The following is a 15,304-nucleotide window of genomic DNA, read 5'->3' as shown; positions in this document are numbered from 1 at the left end:
GAGTGCGGCAATCTAGAGGTTGCAGTCGAGATGGCCAAGCAGCTTGACCGACCAAAGCTCTGGCAACGGCTGAGCACCGAAGCTCTAGCACACGGTAACCACCAGACCGTAGAGATGACCTACCAGAAGCTGCGCAACTTCGACAAGCTATCATTCCTATACCTCACTACCGGAGATCAGGACAAGTTGAAGCGCATGGCTAAGATCGCAGAACACCGCGGTGACATGACGGCACGGTTCCAGAACGCGCTCTATTTGGGAGACGTACAAAACCGGATAGAGATGTTCCAGGAGCTTGATCTATACCCCCTGGCATATGCCACTGCCAAGGCACAAGGTCTCGACGAACAGGCACAGTCGATACTGGAAGCTGCCGGTGTATCGGAGGAGCAGATCAACCTCCCTTCAATAGGTGCTCCTTCGGCGCCTGCCAAGCCTATCGTGCCTACTCACAAAGCCAACTGGCCAACACGCGCAGCTTCTTCGACTGTATTTGAAAAGGCTCTCCAGGGCGAAGTAGAAGGCATTGGTTCCGACGAGCCAACAGCAAACGGCTTTGGCGACGAGGATCTTATGGGCGACGCCGAGCCTACCCGTGCGGCTGCTGAGCTCGGAGGCGGCGAGGACGACGATATCGGTGGCTGGGACATGGGTGACGATGGCGATGTGGAGGCAGACGACGACTTCGTCGAGGTTGAGGGTGCTGATGCTGGTGCAGGAAGCAGCGAAGCTGATTTCTGGGCACGCAACTCACCCTTGGCGGCGGATCACATTGCTGCAGGATCGTTCGATACTGCCATGCAGTTACTGAACCGACAGGTTGGTGCTGTCAATTTCGCTCCTCTCGAAGAGCGCTTCCAGGAGATCTACCAAGCCACGCGAACTTATTTGCCAGCGACACCAAACATGCCTTCGCTGGTCAACTACGTACGGAGAACAGTAGACGAGACCGATTCGCGCAAGATCCTGCCCATCATCCCACGCGATCTGGAGTCGTCATTATCGGCAGACTTGACCGCTGGCAAGCAGTTCTTGCAAAAGAACAAATTGGAGGAGGGTGTCGCAGTCCTTAAGAGCCTATTGCAGCTTATCATGGTCAACGTCGTCTCATCCCAAGCTGAGTTTTCTGATGTAAGTTTTACAGATATATATCCAGCCAACGCACACTAACATTAATGTAGGCTAAGAAGGCAATCAACACGGCGACGCAATACATTCTTGCTATGTCTATCGAATTGGAGCGCCGCAAACTGCTCAACGGCGCTACCGACATCTCCGCCCTCTCCGACGCGGACAAGAAGCGCGCCCTCGAACTCTCTGCCTACTTCACTGTCCCAGACCTTGAGGGTCCCCACAACTCGATCCCTCTCTCAGCAGCCATGATGTTTGCCCACAAGAACAAGCAGCTCAACACGGCGCTGAACTTTGCCAACGCTTTGCTCGACCGCACCGGCAACGCCAAGATGAAGGAGCAAGCTAACCGTGTCAAGACGGTCGCCGAGAGAAACCCCAGCGACGTCATCGAGATTGACTTTGACCAATTCGCCGACTTCGATATTTGCGCGGCTAGCTTCACACCCATCTACAGCGGCATGCCTTCTGTCACCAGCCCATACAGCGGTGCCAAGTACCACGCCAGGTACAAGGGCACAGTGTGCAGGATCGACGGCATCACACAGATCGGTGCGCCGGCTAGTGGTTTGAGGTTGGTGGGTTAAATTGGTTGGAAGTGAGAGATCAGGGCTTGGAGAATAGGTAGCATTGCAGGATCGTTTGAAAAGGTGTATGCTTAGCGTGTTCATATACTCTTTTTACGAATGTCTGGTGTTGCATGTGAGTTCAGTTGGACGGAACTACGCAGAGTATTGAAAATGGGAGGCGGATGCAACGTGAATCGATGGAATGAATACATGCAGCTTTTATCCTTGAACACCCGCGACCACAATGTGATGATGGAAATTCGTACTGGGCTAGCTGCATTGTTCATGCGTTAATCTTATAATGAGCAACACGTGTGCACGAACAGGCATCCTGAGCAGTCTGGGGTGTAGGAAGTCTTAGTATTCCGTATACTGGTAGATTACAACTTCCACATGAACAACAGAAGAAGAACTAATAGCATTAAGCGTAAAAGAGGTATCAAGCGTGTGATTCAATGAAGGAAACCATCCTATTCCCTCCTCGCGAGTTCATCTCAAGTCGTAACGCGAGTCAAGCCTCACGGTATCCGTAACGCCTTTCAAGCTCGACTCAATTTATCGAGCCCATCTCAATCTCCTCATCTCCCTACCATCTCCCATCTCCTCATCTCCCTAAACCTTAGCCGGCGGCGGCCCCGGCGGCGGCGCATACCCGCCTCCATACGTCGGCTGCGGACTCTGCAGCTCGACGCCGTTTTGCTGACCGTAGTAGCCCTGGTTTGCGCCTCCGCCGCCGTAGTAACCTCCGTTGTTGTTATTGGTGGTAGCGGCGGAGTAAGGCGGCGCGGGGTTGTGTTGATTGTTGTAGTAGGGGGCTGTGGTGTTTTGGCCGTAGGCATTGTTGTTGCCGGGGCGCGCGGCCCAGCCTGTGCCGTAGAAGGGCTGGCGGCCGGCTTTGCGGCGGCGACGGGCGGTTAGGCAGCTGGGTGGGTTGTTAGTGGTGTGTTGGTAGGGAGGTAGTGATGGGGGAGGGAGGGGATGTGGATAGATGGATGGATGGGGTACTTACGAGCATAGCACGAAGAGGAGGAGGAAGCCCAAGACGACGACTACGAGGACGACCCAGCGAACCCAGTTATTCCATGCTGAGTTGCAGCGGTAGTAGCCCCGGCTGTTGCTATAGCACGTCCTAGCCATGGCGTGTTAGAAGCGATATTCGTGTGTTTGTGTGTCGCGTCGCCAGTATCTCTCGATCAATTGACAGTAGTGTGATGCGCGAGTGTACTTGGTACGAAAGCGCAAAAAGTGGAGTGATGAAAGTGTGACACGTTCAAGTGGTTGAAGAACAAAAGACAAAAGAACGAAAGCAGCGTATTAAGTCCAAGAAAAAACCCGTGGCAAGGGCCACACACAAGGCAGGCCATCTAGCAGTACGCAGATGCCGAGTGATGCGGGCGCCAGGCTGGGCGCAGTGACGTTGTGACGTCGTCTGTCGCAAACACTCCATCTGCACCAACGCGCAAGCCAGGACCAAGCCGATCCGTTGATCCACCAAGCGTGCCTTTTTCCCCAGAAAAATTCTTCGACTAACTGCGCCGCTTGCACAGCTAAAGTGTGTCGCACAGCCACTTTGCAGCGAATGATGGACAAGGAGAGATGGAGGATGACGATGACGAGCGCATGAGCGCATAGAATGGAAACGTACCTGTCGCCGTAATCTGGCCCGTAGTACTGTCGCGTACGGTAGGGAGTGTGGTGGGGATGCGCGATCTCTAGGTCTACCATGATGGATATTCAATTCTGTGTGTTGTAGCGATATGCGACGATTGTTTCAAATTTTCGAAATAATAGAAGTTCAGAAAGATGCGACGGAGATGGGATGGAATGATGCGCAGCAACAGGGTTCTGGCTGACTGCTTATGACGATATCCGCTCAACACGGACATGATGTGTCTTTGCGCGTTGGTGCTCAGCCACAATTAAGCCAAGAACGCTGCCCGGAGTATGGCACGGCGCCCGCAGTCTAGGCTTTAAACGGGTAAAGCGGAGACGAGAGGGCCAAGTTGGTGACGATTACGATGCGTGCTTTGGGCTTATTGGGTAGCTTAGAGAGGCTTTTTGGTACTCGTGTACTGCTGATTGTGGGTGAGGAGGCGCAGTGGAGATGGATGACGGCCTACCCGGGTTCTAGCTTGTTCGAGAAGATGAGATGGGAGGATTGTGCGGCGAAATGTCGTGCTGCGCATGGTGTGAGGATGGATTTTGATTAGTAGGGTAAGACTTTGGAGGGAGTTTAGTCGGCCGACGGTGGTTCTTGATCATCACGAGAGCTGCTGCGCCTGTTGCTTTCGCAATGTTGTGTCGAGTCTGCGCCAAGGGTACGCATTTCAGCCTCTTCTTGGTTCCAGAGGTTCCGAGACATTGCCCTTTGCTCGGGTCAGCAGTGCGCATGAGATTTTCCGTTGCGTGGTCGCTCAGCCGTTGACATCGTGAGATGGGTGCATTGCGCGTCTTGTACGGTACTTGTGGGATGTACTCGAGGGTGGTGTGTTCTTTGTATCACCAAAGCTGTCTAACTAGAACCTTTGCGACTTGTGTCTTCTGTGATGATGATGCCGCGTGAGTCTTCCAGACAGAATTAACTATCAACAACCACATTACATCTTGCCGGATGCTTCAACATGTAATGCTTCGCAACGCAATCCTCTCACAATTGGCGTTCCGTGCAAACTCCCTCACAGATGTAGCATCAAGTACTGTACCTCAACCCCATCAACCCTAACCCCACCCCTCACCCTCAGCGCCACACCCACCGTCCCCAACGCCACAAACCCTCAACCCATACCATCCCCATCCCCATCGCAACATCCCACCCACTTCCCCGTGCACCCCTCCAGCTCATCGGCTGCCAATCCATCCTGCCATTCCACTCCCAGCTCTGCGACAAGGGTTCGCATTGCTGTCGCCGCCGTCTGACCAATCAGACGGGCTCTGCTCAAGATTCCCTGGGAGGCGCTAATGCAGGATGAGTTGTTCAATTGTTCATGGCCATGGATTTTGCTTGGGTCCCACCCCGTTTTTCTGCCAGCGCGGTGCGTGAGTTGTGCGAATAATTTAGTTGTTTGTTCTCTTCTTTGCTTTCGGTGCATTGATCCTCTCTTCCTTCCCCTCCGGACTTGTTCGTTCTTTTCGTTGCAATGTTTGGCGCGAGGTGCTGCTTCCGCGGCGCTACCATGTACCGGAGTCATTGAGCTGCGTGCAACACGGGATTTGGAAGGCCAGGCCGCTGGAGAGAGGAGTCACCACGAATTTGCGCACGCAATTGCGCTGGAACCCTCGACAAACATTCGTCCAAACGATTTGTCAATACCAAACCAGATGCCGCGCACCTGCACACGACGCATGCGATAGTCACGAGCACGGAGACAGCATTGGGCGACACATGACAGAGACGAGGTTACCATTATATCGCTCCAACTCAGGTCACTCCTCATGGAGCCGAACAAGAGACGGAGCGCGCGCAACTTTACATGTCAATCATACCTGGACCAAAATCTTCCGTCTTTTCTTAGCCGCTACGTCTTCGCTGGAAATCGAAACAAAGAGGATGATACAGGATGAGGAAGGGGCAGTCGCCGTCATAATGATATGAGAAGAAGTAAATGTGTCGAGCTGGGGAACTGGAATGGCCATCGCTAGCCTGCAGAGCGATCTGCCCGTCTTTTCTTCCATCAAGTCGTAAGAATCATTAAAGATGTCATGTAAAGCTGACGACCGTTATTCGTAAGAACGTAGGCACGTCGGCGTCGTGAAGTTGCGAAAACACCAAACCCAGTCGAATGCGTTGCGAGCGGCACCTGACCGTCGCGGTCACGTTACGTCGACCGAATACGAACAACATAATACCTCACTTGCTGGCTCGGGCAATCAACCACTGGAGAACGGCATCGAGGTTGGTTTCCTCCTTTGCGCTGATGCCGTAGCAGCTCACTTCCCGGTGCGACACTGATTTGAGGTCGAGCGCCTCGATCAGCTCGTCGACGGAAAGCTTGTTGGGCAAGTCGGACTTGTTGCCCAAGACGAGAAGAGGAATGCCCTCCAGCGCAGGCTTCTCTAGTAGGAGCTTCAGTTCCTCGCCAGCGACGGGTAGAGCCTCCTTGTCAGCGGAGTCGACGATGAACCTATGACGATAAGCGACACCCCACCAACACATGAGAGGAGACGTACACGATAGCGTTCACACCGCGGCAGTACCGCTCCCACATGGAACGGAACCTAGGTTGGCCTCCGAGATCCCAACTGTTGCCGCTGGTCAGCAGGTGCGCCTCGAGGCTAGTAGATTGCGCTGCACCCCGCAAGGCTGGGCTTGGCGCTGCAAGAGCCGGACATGCGTGACCAGGGAGAAGATGGAGGGCACTCACCACTTCAAGGTTACATGACCTTTCTGGACACGCTTCATATTGAAGCCAACCGTCGGGATGGAGCTAGAGCCAGTCAGCGCAGGGCCCGACTACGATGGCGCCCGAGGTTGCGCAAAGCAGTAGCATCGGGACACGGATGAAACAACGTCGCCGCCGGCTTGCGCAACTCGGGACGGATGTAGACCTACTCGACAGTAAACTCTCCTCCCTAGAACAGATGGGTCAGCTCGCAGTCATCAAAGTTGATGATGTTGACGCAGGAGGGTCTTTCCGCATCAGGAAGATACTCACCGCCAGAACTCTCAACAGCGAAGTCTTGCCAGCGTTTTGCAACCCGATCATGGTAATGTCCATCTCAGTCGCCCTGGATGGTATCGCAGGTTAGCAGGAGCGCCATGTTATCGTCGCCGGTGAGTTTGCTTTTTCTTGGGCGGAAGCTGAGCAGTTGGGAGAGTATCAAATGGCGCATCAGGCAGCCAGGTGGGCATTGGGGTCAGTAGAAAAGGACAGGTAGGCATACCAGAACAGGCGGAGCAGCCAGTCGTAGATGCGGCGGAAGAGGTTCGCCATGGCCGTCGTCAGGGCAGGGGCTGACTCGGTGGAGTTGTCGTCTGGTCGGGAGGAGTGGTGATGTACGGGCGATGGAGGGAAGTCTGGGAACCTTGATCCTTGCTGCGGGGCATGTAGTAGGCGCGATCGCCGTAGTCTTAGCAACAGCAACAGGCAAATGGACAACGTCTCCTGAGATGCGTCGGGGGGCAAAGAGCGCAGGCAATGCCGTGAGGAAGTAGAGAGCAGAGCTGTGCCGCCCTAAGGAAAGCCCGGAGTGGTTCACGCTGCAGCAGAGTGATGGAGCCGCCGCGGCGTGTGACTTTGGCCAGCGCGCTAGCAGGGGGGGGCCCATCCATGGATCGGACTAGTCTAGTAAAAAAGTTCGAGCGCAGCGTCGCATCTTCAGTCGCGCTGCACTTGCGACCTCACATTCTTTAATACTATACTGCGCATGCCGCTACAGATTGCGCCCTAATTATCTATTCACCGTAAAAGCCGCATACGGAATCATGGCGCCTGCCGCACGGGCCGACAGCCCTCAGGAATGGTCGACCAAGGCAAGAGAGCACTCTCGACACAACTATGCTAGGCTAACATGCGCAGTTTGATACCCTCAGGCGGCATGACCTGTTCCGAAATCCCCCCAAGGACAAGACGGCATACCCTATGCTCGCCGCTGCCGTCGACCCCCACATCAACTCGTTCAACACCATCTTCACCCGCGGCGGCCAACTCGACCAGGGCATAAAAGACATCGGCACCAAGATCTTCGTCGACGGCGACCCATACGCCGCGCCCGAAGACGCAGGCCAGAGGAACCGTCTCTACCTGCGCATATCAGAAGTCTTCCTTGACAAGCCCGTCCTGCCGCCTTCGAACAAGGTCGCGCTCAAGAACCGCAACATCTATCCCGCCGAGGCCCGCGAACGACATGCGTCATACCGCGGCAAGATGCGCGCACGACTGGAGTGGAGGGTCAACAACGGAGACTGGAACGAGGACGTCGTGGATCTCGGCGGCATACCCGTCATGCTGAGATCGAACCGCTGCCAGCTCGAAGGCATGTCGCCAGCGCAGTTGGTCAAGGCGAAAGAAGAGTCCGACGAGCTGGGTGGGTACTTTATCGTCAACGGCATCGAGAAGATTATCCGTCTCCTCCAGGTCAACCGTCGCAACTACCCCATGGCCATCAAGCGTGGCGCCTTCACCAACCGTGGCCCCGGTTACACCCAGTTCGGTATCACGCTCAGATCGATGCGACCCGACCAGACCTCGCAAACGAACGCCCTGCACTACCTCAGCGACGGCAACGTCAACTTCCGTTTCTCATGGCGCAAGTCAGAATACCTGGTTCCCATCGTCATGGTGATGAAGGCTCTGGTCGAGACGAATGACCGCGAAATTTTCGAGGGTCTGGTCGGTGCAGCCGGTTCCGAAGGTCTTGAAGAGAAGCAGTTCGTCACCGACCGAGTAGAGCTGCTACTCCGCACATACAAGGTCTACGGGCTACATACCAAAGCGAAGACACGGGCATATCTGGGTGGAAAGTTCAAGATCGTGCTTGGTCTGCCCGCCGACGTCGCCGACGAGGAGGCCGGTACGGAATTCCTCCGCAAGATCGTATTACCCCATCTAGGCTGCGTCAACGTCACACCAGCTCAGGATGCCGACAAATTCAGGATGCTTCTCTTCATGACCAGGAAACTCTACGCTTTGGTCGAAGGCGACTGCGCTGTCGACAACCCCGATGCTGTGCAGTTCCAAGAGATCCTACTAGGCGGACAACTCTACGGCATGATCTTGAAAGAGAAGCTAGAAGAGTGGCTCAACAGCTTCCAACTTGTGCTAAGGGAGTGGGGAAGGAAGAACGAGTACAAGCCTTTCACATCCCAGGACTTCACCAAGGACTGGAACTCCAAGATCCTCCGACGGACAAACATGAACCTTGGACAAGCTTTGGAATACTTCCTCAGTACTGGTAATCTTGTCAGTCCAACGGGTCTGGATCTGCAGCAAACTTCTGGATACGTCGTGGTCGCTGAGAAACTGAACTTCCCTCGTTTCATTTCACATTTTAGGATGGTGCATCGAGGTGCCTTCTTCGCACAACTGAAGACAACAACTGTTCGAAAGCTACTTCCTGAGGCGTGGGGATTCATGTGCCCTGTACATACTCCTGATGGATCGCCCTGTGGACTTCTCAACCATTTCGCGCACAAGTGTAAGATCGCGACTTCCAACGTCGATGTCTCGACGATTCCCAACCTTGTTGCACAACTAGGCGTATCGAGCAAGTCAGCCGCCTCTCTCGAAGCGAGTGTGGTTGTACAACTGGACGGTCGTGTCCTAGGCTTCTGCTCGCCCAAGCAGGCCAAGACCATCGCCGATACGCTCCGTTACTGGAAGGTCGAAGGCTCGCACAACGTGCCATTAGAGATGGAGATTGGTTTCATTCCTGGATCTAACGGCGGTCAATACCCCGGTGTCTACCTCTTCTCACAAAGTTCGCGAATGTACCGACCTGTCAAGTACCTGCCTCTCGGCAAGCTCGACTACGTAGGACCGTTTGAGCAACCCTACATGTCCATCGCCTGCACGGATGCCGAGATCGTTTCTGGCGACTCGACGCATGTTGAGTTTGATCCAACGAACATCTTCAGTATCATCGCCAACCAAACGCCTTTCTCGGATTTCAACCAATCGCCGCGTAACATGTACCAGTGTCAGATGGGTAAACAGTCGATGGGTACACCAGGAACTGCTACAGCATACCGAACCGACAACAAGACCTACCGCCTACAAACCGGTCAAACTCCGATCGCGAGGGCCCCGTTACACAACGAATACGGCATGGACAACTTTCCCAACGGAATGAACGCCGTCGTTGCTGTCATCTCCTACACCGGATACGACATGGACGACGCTATGATCTTGAACAAATCATCGCACGAGCGCGGTTTTGGTCACGGAACTGTATACAAGACGAAGATCTGCGACCTCGAGGAAGGCAACCGCAAGAGCCGAGCAGCAAGGTCAGTGACCAAGTTGTTCGGCTTTGCCCCTGAAGGCTTGGTCAAGGCCGCATCCAAGGAGACCCTCGACGAAGATGGTCTTCCACGCGTTGGCACTATGCTGCGTCACGGCGACGTTATCGCCGCATGGCACATCGTTTCATATGACGCAGCTACCGGCGAGTACGTTAATCGCGACGGCCAGACACAGTTCTTCAAATACAAGGACGATGAACTCGCCTTCGTGGAAGAAGTCCGCATCATCGGAGCCGAAGACGGAACGCAACCCTGCCAAAAGCTCAGCATAAAACTGCGCATTCCCCGTTCTCCCGTCGTCGGTGACAAGTTCTCCTCCCGTCACGGACAAAAGGGTGTCGTCAGTCAAAAGTTCCCTACACCAGACATGCCCTTCTCCGAGAGCGGTATGCAACCCGACGTCATCATCAACCCCCACGCCTTCCCCTCGCGTATGACAATCGGTATGTTCGTCGAGTCGCTAGCCGGAAAGTCCGGTGCGCTCCACGGCATGGCCCAAGACTCAACGCCCTTCCGCTTCGACGAGCAGAACACAGCCGTCGACTACTTCGGGCACCAGCTTAAAAAAGCAGGCTACAACTACTACGGCAACGAGCCCATGTACTCTGGCATCACAGGCCAAGAATTGCACGCAGACATCTACATCGGTGTGGTCTACTACCAACGTCTCCGTCACAGTAAGCATCTCCCCCTTCATACCATCTCACCCCCATCTACTAACAACACCCCGCAGTGGTAAACGATAAGTTCCAAGCCAGAACCACCGGCCCCGTCGTCTCCACAACCGGCCAACCCATCAAAGGACGCAGCAAGGGCGGTGGTATCCGTGTCGGAGAAATGGAGCGCGACTCCCTGCTTGCCCACGGCACAGCCTTCCTGCTGCAAGACCGCTTGATGAACTGTTCCGACTACACGAAAGCTTCCATATGCCGTACTTGCGGCTCTTTCCTCAGCACTACACCTACCGTTGCTGAGTACGGCCGTAAGAAGGATAGGAGCGGCAAGGATCTCACGATTAGGTGTAGGCGGTGTGCGGTGCTGGCGGATGCGAATAGCAGTAAAGCCGATTTGTGGATGGATGCGCAGGGCATGCGGTATAGTGGTGGTGAGGATGTGGCGGTCGTGGCGGTGCCGGGTGTGCTCAAGTTTTTGGACATTGAGCTGGCTAGTATGGGTGTGAGGCTGAAGTTCAATGTCGGTCCGTAAAGGAAGGAACATTAGTGGGGTATGAGAAGGATCAACGACACGAGAGGACGTTTGTTTTTACGCATTTTCATCGGCGTATACTGTGGTTTTTATGATGTGTTGGTCCAAAAGTTGGCTTTTTAGCAGCATCTACGGGCGTTCTTGGTGCACGAGATGGATTAGTAGTAGTGTAGAGTGTGTCGCATGGATTCAAACAATACGCTTTATGTGTTACTTTATCGTCGTTGCGGTGATATAAAACTTGCATAAATATCCCATGTAATTCCAAACGCCAAAGCTTATCTACCACCCCCCGATCCAACGCAACCCAACCCAGGGTATCATCGCTTTCATACAGTCATAAACAATTCGACTCGAACAAGAAAGGTGAAAGACGAAGACGCCAGCTTAAGCATTCGCTTGCACAACCTTAAAACCATCCGAGACCATTTTCTGAATATCCTCGTCCTTGTGCTGAAGCTGGTTCAATGCATACGCGACATCGTTCCACTGCCTCTCGCTCTCCGCTCTCGGTAGCCTGGACGCGAGCTTCGCTGCCAGCTGTTTGGCATGTTTGTCCTGAATCAAAGTAAGCATAAAGTGCATCAACGCGGTCAGATGGTTCAAACGTACCTTTTCGATAAACCCAGCCAGGAACTTGACGATCCTCTTCAGAGCATCCTCGCTCAGTCCAGAATCGGCGCTGAGTACACTAAACATGTCGATGAACTGGTTGTACACAGCGTTGTCCTTGGTGGACAGCTCGGTGAAGAACATGCGTGCCATGTCTGCAATCTTCTTGTCGCTGTCTTCGAGACACTTGGCCATTTCGCCTAGCTGGCCCTTGACCTTGACTTGGCCGGCTAGAATCAGGAAGGTTAGGGTCATGAGACATGTGCGCTTGACGCTTGGGTCGCCGTCGTTCAGACGGCGGTAAAGGAAGTCGGTGTTCTCGTCGATGAGATGGTTGAAGCATACGGCCATGTCGCCGAGTGCGACGACAAGGTTACTGCGCACAACGGCGTCCTGGCTTCGTTCGAGGATGGTGAGTAACAGACCGAGGTTGGTCTCGCAGTACTCTGAGCTGACACACATGAGCTTGGCTAAGCACAGTGCAGCTTGTGCTTGTAGCGTTGGGTGGTTATACGACGTGTTGTTGGCGCAAATGTCTGCTACGAGTGGTCCGAAGTTTGCGAGGAGAGACTGTGGACCATATAGAAGTTCACGTTCACGAACGTGTGCAATGGCTTCTGTGAAGTCATCTTCGTTCGTTCCCGCCATGAGCTCTAGATCGTCTTCTTCAGGCGCTGGCGTTGGTTCTTTGGTCGAGCCCCGCTTCCGCCCCTTCTTGAGCGGTGTGGGTCCGGACGAAGACATGGATTTCCTAGGTGTCGGTGCCATCTTATCTTTCTCAGCCTTGCGGCGCTTGAACTCAAGCTCACAAAGCTCCAAGTGGACGATTTGTTTTATGGCAATGTGACCGACAACGAAAAGCAGCTGCGATAATGCAAGCGCCGAATTCTGTTTCTTTTGTTGTGGTTCCTCAACCGCAGGCGCGTCGGGCATCTCCTCATCTCCCTGATCGACCTCCATTGGTTCCGCAGCACTGGAACTAGACGTCGGCCGTGACTCAGCTTTCGCTTGTCCCGCAAACACACGCTTTGTGACTTTGCGGATGATCTCGGAGCACAAAACGTCGGGATGTTTTGAGAGGACGTATATAGCACTGATGGCTTGTTCTGCAACGCCAAACCATTCCTTGCTATCGGATGGCATCTCTGTGATGGCGGCCAGTCTGACAAGAACTGCGTGATCGTTTGGAAGCTTGACGGTCTGTACTGGCTTGTCGTTCGAGGCCTGCCTTCCAGGTGGTGGACTCATGCGGCGCAGAGCTATACAGGTGTATCGAGCCAGACCCAAATCGCGTCGGCCGAGCTCCCCGAGACCAATGCGCAGACATACTTCCACCTCCTCGACAATGATCTGTGGAGCCGAGAGTGCGAGCATACCCAGAACGATGATTGCTCCACGGCGCTGGTTCTTGGAAATGTCTTTCTTCTGGTATCCATATATTTGCCAAAGCTTCTGAATAACCAACGCGTTGACTAGCCCCTGCTTCATCATGGTGCTGAGGAGCTGCTCGAGTGATGTGAGTTCAGCGGGGGTTGTGCCAAATGTCAGACTGATCATGTTCTTCGAGATGTAGTTAGCAATTGCATTGGCATCAAAGCCAGGTGGCGCGTCGAAGAAGAGGCCCTTATAGCACTCCAACAGATGCGTCTGAACACCCTTGCCTTCGTCGCTGTTGCCCTTGGTCCAAATAAGACGCAACATCCTCCGGATACCGAGCTTCGCATTCGCGATCTTGTATGCGTCGATTGTCACAAAGAAGTCCATGGCCTCGATAACTTCGCTCTTGTTCTTGGACGACAGTAATTGAGTGACCACCTCAGCAGCGTCGTTGAGCACTTCGATGAATTTGAGCGCTTCCATCAGATACTTGCGTACTGCCTGGAACTTTTCCAGTTCTTGCGCGGTCGCAGCGTCTCTCTGTGCCTTTGCAATTACAGCAGCTCTCTCTTCCTCGGACATCTCGGATGGATGTTGGGGTGCTTCATCGTTATCGGCCTGAGTTGCGTCTTGCAATAGAGTCTCGTCTACAGTCTGTTCACCAGGGGCACGCTCGCGTAGCTCTTCCGGGGGTTGTAAGGCGTCGATCTGAGCGTCGACATCGGCCAACCTCTGTTCCCAATCCTTGGTCGATAGCAATCCACCATCAAAGGTAGTGAAAGGATGGGTTGAGATGAGCTTCGCGAGCAGCTTGACTGCGTTACGACGTACATTACTGCTCTTGTCTTCCAGACTACGTGCAGCGAGTTCGGCGACCTTCTGCCTGCGCTTGGGGTATTTCTGCTCTAGATCCAAGAGTTTGATGTAGACTTGCATCACTCGAGCACGGCAGTAGGGGTTGATGTCCAGGAAGCGGTCCTGTAGTACGTCGAAGAAGATGCGAATTTGTTGCTTGTGTTGCTCGCTGCGGTCGTCCTGGCTCAGCTTGCTAAGCATGATGATCAAGTTTCCGCACACCTCAATCAGAGCGCAACGGAGGGTATATGACTCGCTGTCCAGTAAATTGGCGAGCAACGTCATTTGACGAATGACAAGATGCGGCGTGAGTTCGGAGATCTTGGTAAGAAAGGTCGAGATGGACTTTGGCCCCTTCAGATCGGTAGAACTGAATTCTTTGCTGCTGATGTCCTTCAACACGTCTTCGGTAAGCTGTGGGTAGTCGAAAGCGTCGGCTAGTGTGAAGAGGAATTCGGCCATGGGCTCTGCCAGATGCTCGAAGTATGTCAAGCTCTGGTTGATGGACGTCTGAGCAGCTGCCATGGGTATTAGCATAGTCACTTGTCGAAGTCCTCTTCTACCTACTGTATGCATGTCCGTGAGACTTGACGGCAAAGCACAGAACCCTGAAGCAGTGACTCCGTATGGCGTTGCTCTTGACTCTTGCCTCGTTCTCGAGGATGTGGTATACTGGCTTGGTGAAGAGGCCGATGAAGGTATCTCGCTCCGAGGTGGTAACGAAGATTCGGCCCAGCTTGAGCCTCAGCACCTTGCTCATGCGGTCGAGAGCCGTCTCTAGTTGCGCTGAGGCATCCCAGACGACGTCTTTGCCGCCTCCCGCTTTCGTCTTTGTGGCCTTACCCCGCCCCCGCGCTGCTGGTGCGGAAGCAGACTTCTCCAGCGCTCTGGTCTCGACGGCGGAGATGGTCCATCGGAGAAGGAAGCCGTACATCTCCAGCAGGTTCTTGTGGTGTGGTATCGCATCTTGGTCTTCGGCTTCGAGGTCGGCGTGGATGATGTCGGTTTGCGTGGACAGCGCCGAGGAGATGAGGTCGAGGATCTTGCTGAGGATGGCTGGCGGTATTTGCGACGAGTGCCTAGATAGTCGGAACAGTTTAGAATTAGGTTCCGTGTCATATTGTTTTGCATCCTTTGGATATGCGGGGACGCACTTCAAGAGAAACTGCAGCGTGTCAAACACAGAGCTGCGAGTAATCGCATCTGGACTCTCCGCCACGGCATCAACCACAGGATTCAGCTCGCTGTTGATCAATCCGGGCGACGACAGCGATTCTGGCTCATCTTCGCAGTCTTGCAGCGCCTGCGGGGCCTCGGGGGTGGGTATCGCGGAGGGATCGCTGTCGAACAGCTTAACCGCCTCATTGATGTCAAAATCCACCCGGGCGTCCATGATGATCAGAGTCGCTTGGGGAAATCAGAAATCAGAAACAAGAAGCGACGAAATGAGCGTCGGGGCTAGGGTGGGGGTGTTTGCGCCGTGAAAGTTAAGATGCGGCCGCAACCGTCGCACATGCACCGACCCAGGAAGGCGCGTTGCAGCTGTTTGTTGGTGGTCCGAGCGTCTGCCATCAGTCTTCCCCTTTCGGCCTAG

The 15,304-nt window shown here is 54.1% G+C and overlaps 4 protein-coding genes across 4 annotated transcripts; 1 reads left to right on the top strand and 3 right to left on the bottom strand.

Annotated features, from left to right (window-relative positions):
• Window positions 1-2,312: 2,312 nt before the first annotated feature.
• On the bottom strand, window positions 2,313-2,837 carry J4E86_010116 (uncharacterized protein; the record flags this gene model as incomplete). Its single annotated transcript, XM_051450616.1, has 2 exons — window positions 2,313-2,622; window positions 2,710-2,837. The coding sequence occupies 2 exons, from the start codon at window positions 2,835-2,837 to the stop codon at window positions 2,313-2,315; spliced, it is 438 nt and encodes a 145-aa protein (XP_051298131.1).
• Window positions 2,838-5,547: 2,710 nt separating this feature from the next.
• On the bottom strand, window positions 5,548-6,631 carry J4E86_010115 (uncharacterized protein; the record flags this gene model as incomplete). The annotated part of the gene is made up of 6 exons (XM_051450615.1): window positions 5,548-5,821; window positions 5,868-5,939; window positions 6,062-6,124; window positions 6,250-6,269; window positions 6,353-6,425; window positions 6,582-6,631. The coding sequence occupies 6 exons, from the start codon at window positions 6,629-6,631 to the stop codon at window positions 5,548-5,550; spliced, it is 552 nt and encodes a 183-aa protein (XP_051298130.1).
• Window positions 6,632-7,122: 491 nt separating this feature from the next.
• ACR2 (DNA-directed RNA polymerase I subunit RPA2) lies at window positions 7,123-10,866 on the top strand (the record flags this gene model as incomplete). Its single annotated transcript, XM_051450614.1, has 3 exons — window positions 7,123-7,160; window positions 7,231-10,337; window positions 10,394-10,866. 3 exons carry the CDS (start codon window positions 7,123-7,125, stop codon window positions 10,864-10,866), a joined length of 3,618 nt encoding a protein of 1,205 aa, XP_051298129.1.
• Window positions 10,867-11,253: 387 nt separating this feature from the next.
• On the bottom strand, window positions 11,254-15,103 carry J4E86_010113 (uncharacterized protein; the record flags this gene model as incomplete). Its single annotated transcript, XM_051450613.1, has 4 exons — window positions 11,254-11,424; window positions 11,479-14,228; window positions 14,278-14,789; window positions 14,865-15,103. The coding sequence occupies 4 exons, from the start codon at window positions 15,101-15,103 to the stop codon at window positions 11,254-11,256; spliced, it is 3,672 nt and encodes a 1,223-aa protein (XP_051298128.1).
• Between the last annotated feature and the right edge of the window lie 201 nt (window positions 15,104-15,304).

The sequence above is a fragment of the Alternaria arbusti genome (genome assembly GCF_024043155.1).
Source record: "Alternaria arbusti strain BMP 1465 chromosome Unknown scaffold_20, whole genome shotgun sequence".
Lineage (NCBI taxonomy): Eukaryota > Fungi > Ascomycota > Dothideomycetes > Pleosporales > Pleosporaceae > Alternaria > Alternaria arbusti.
The sequence above is the reverse complement of the archived record's forward strand: the minus strand, read 5'-3'. Positions and strand labels throughout refer to the sequence as shown.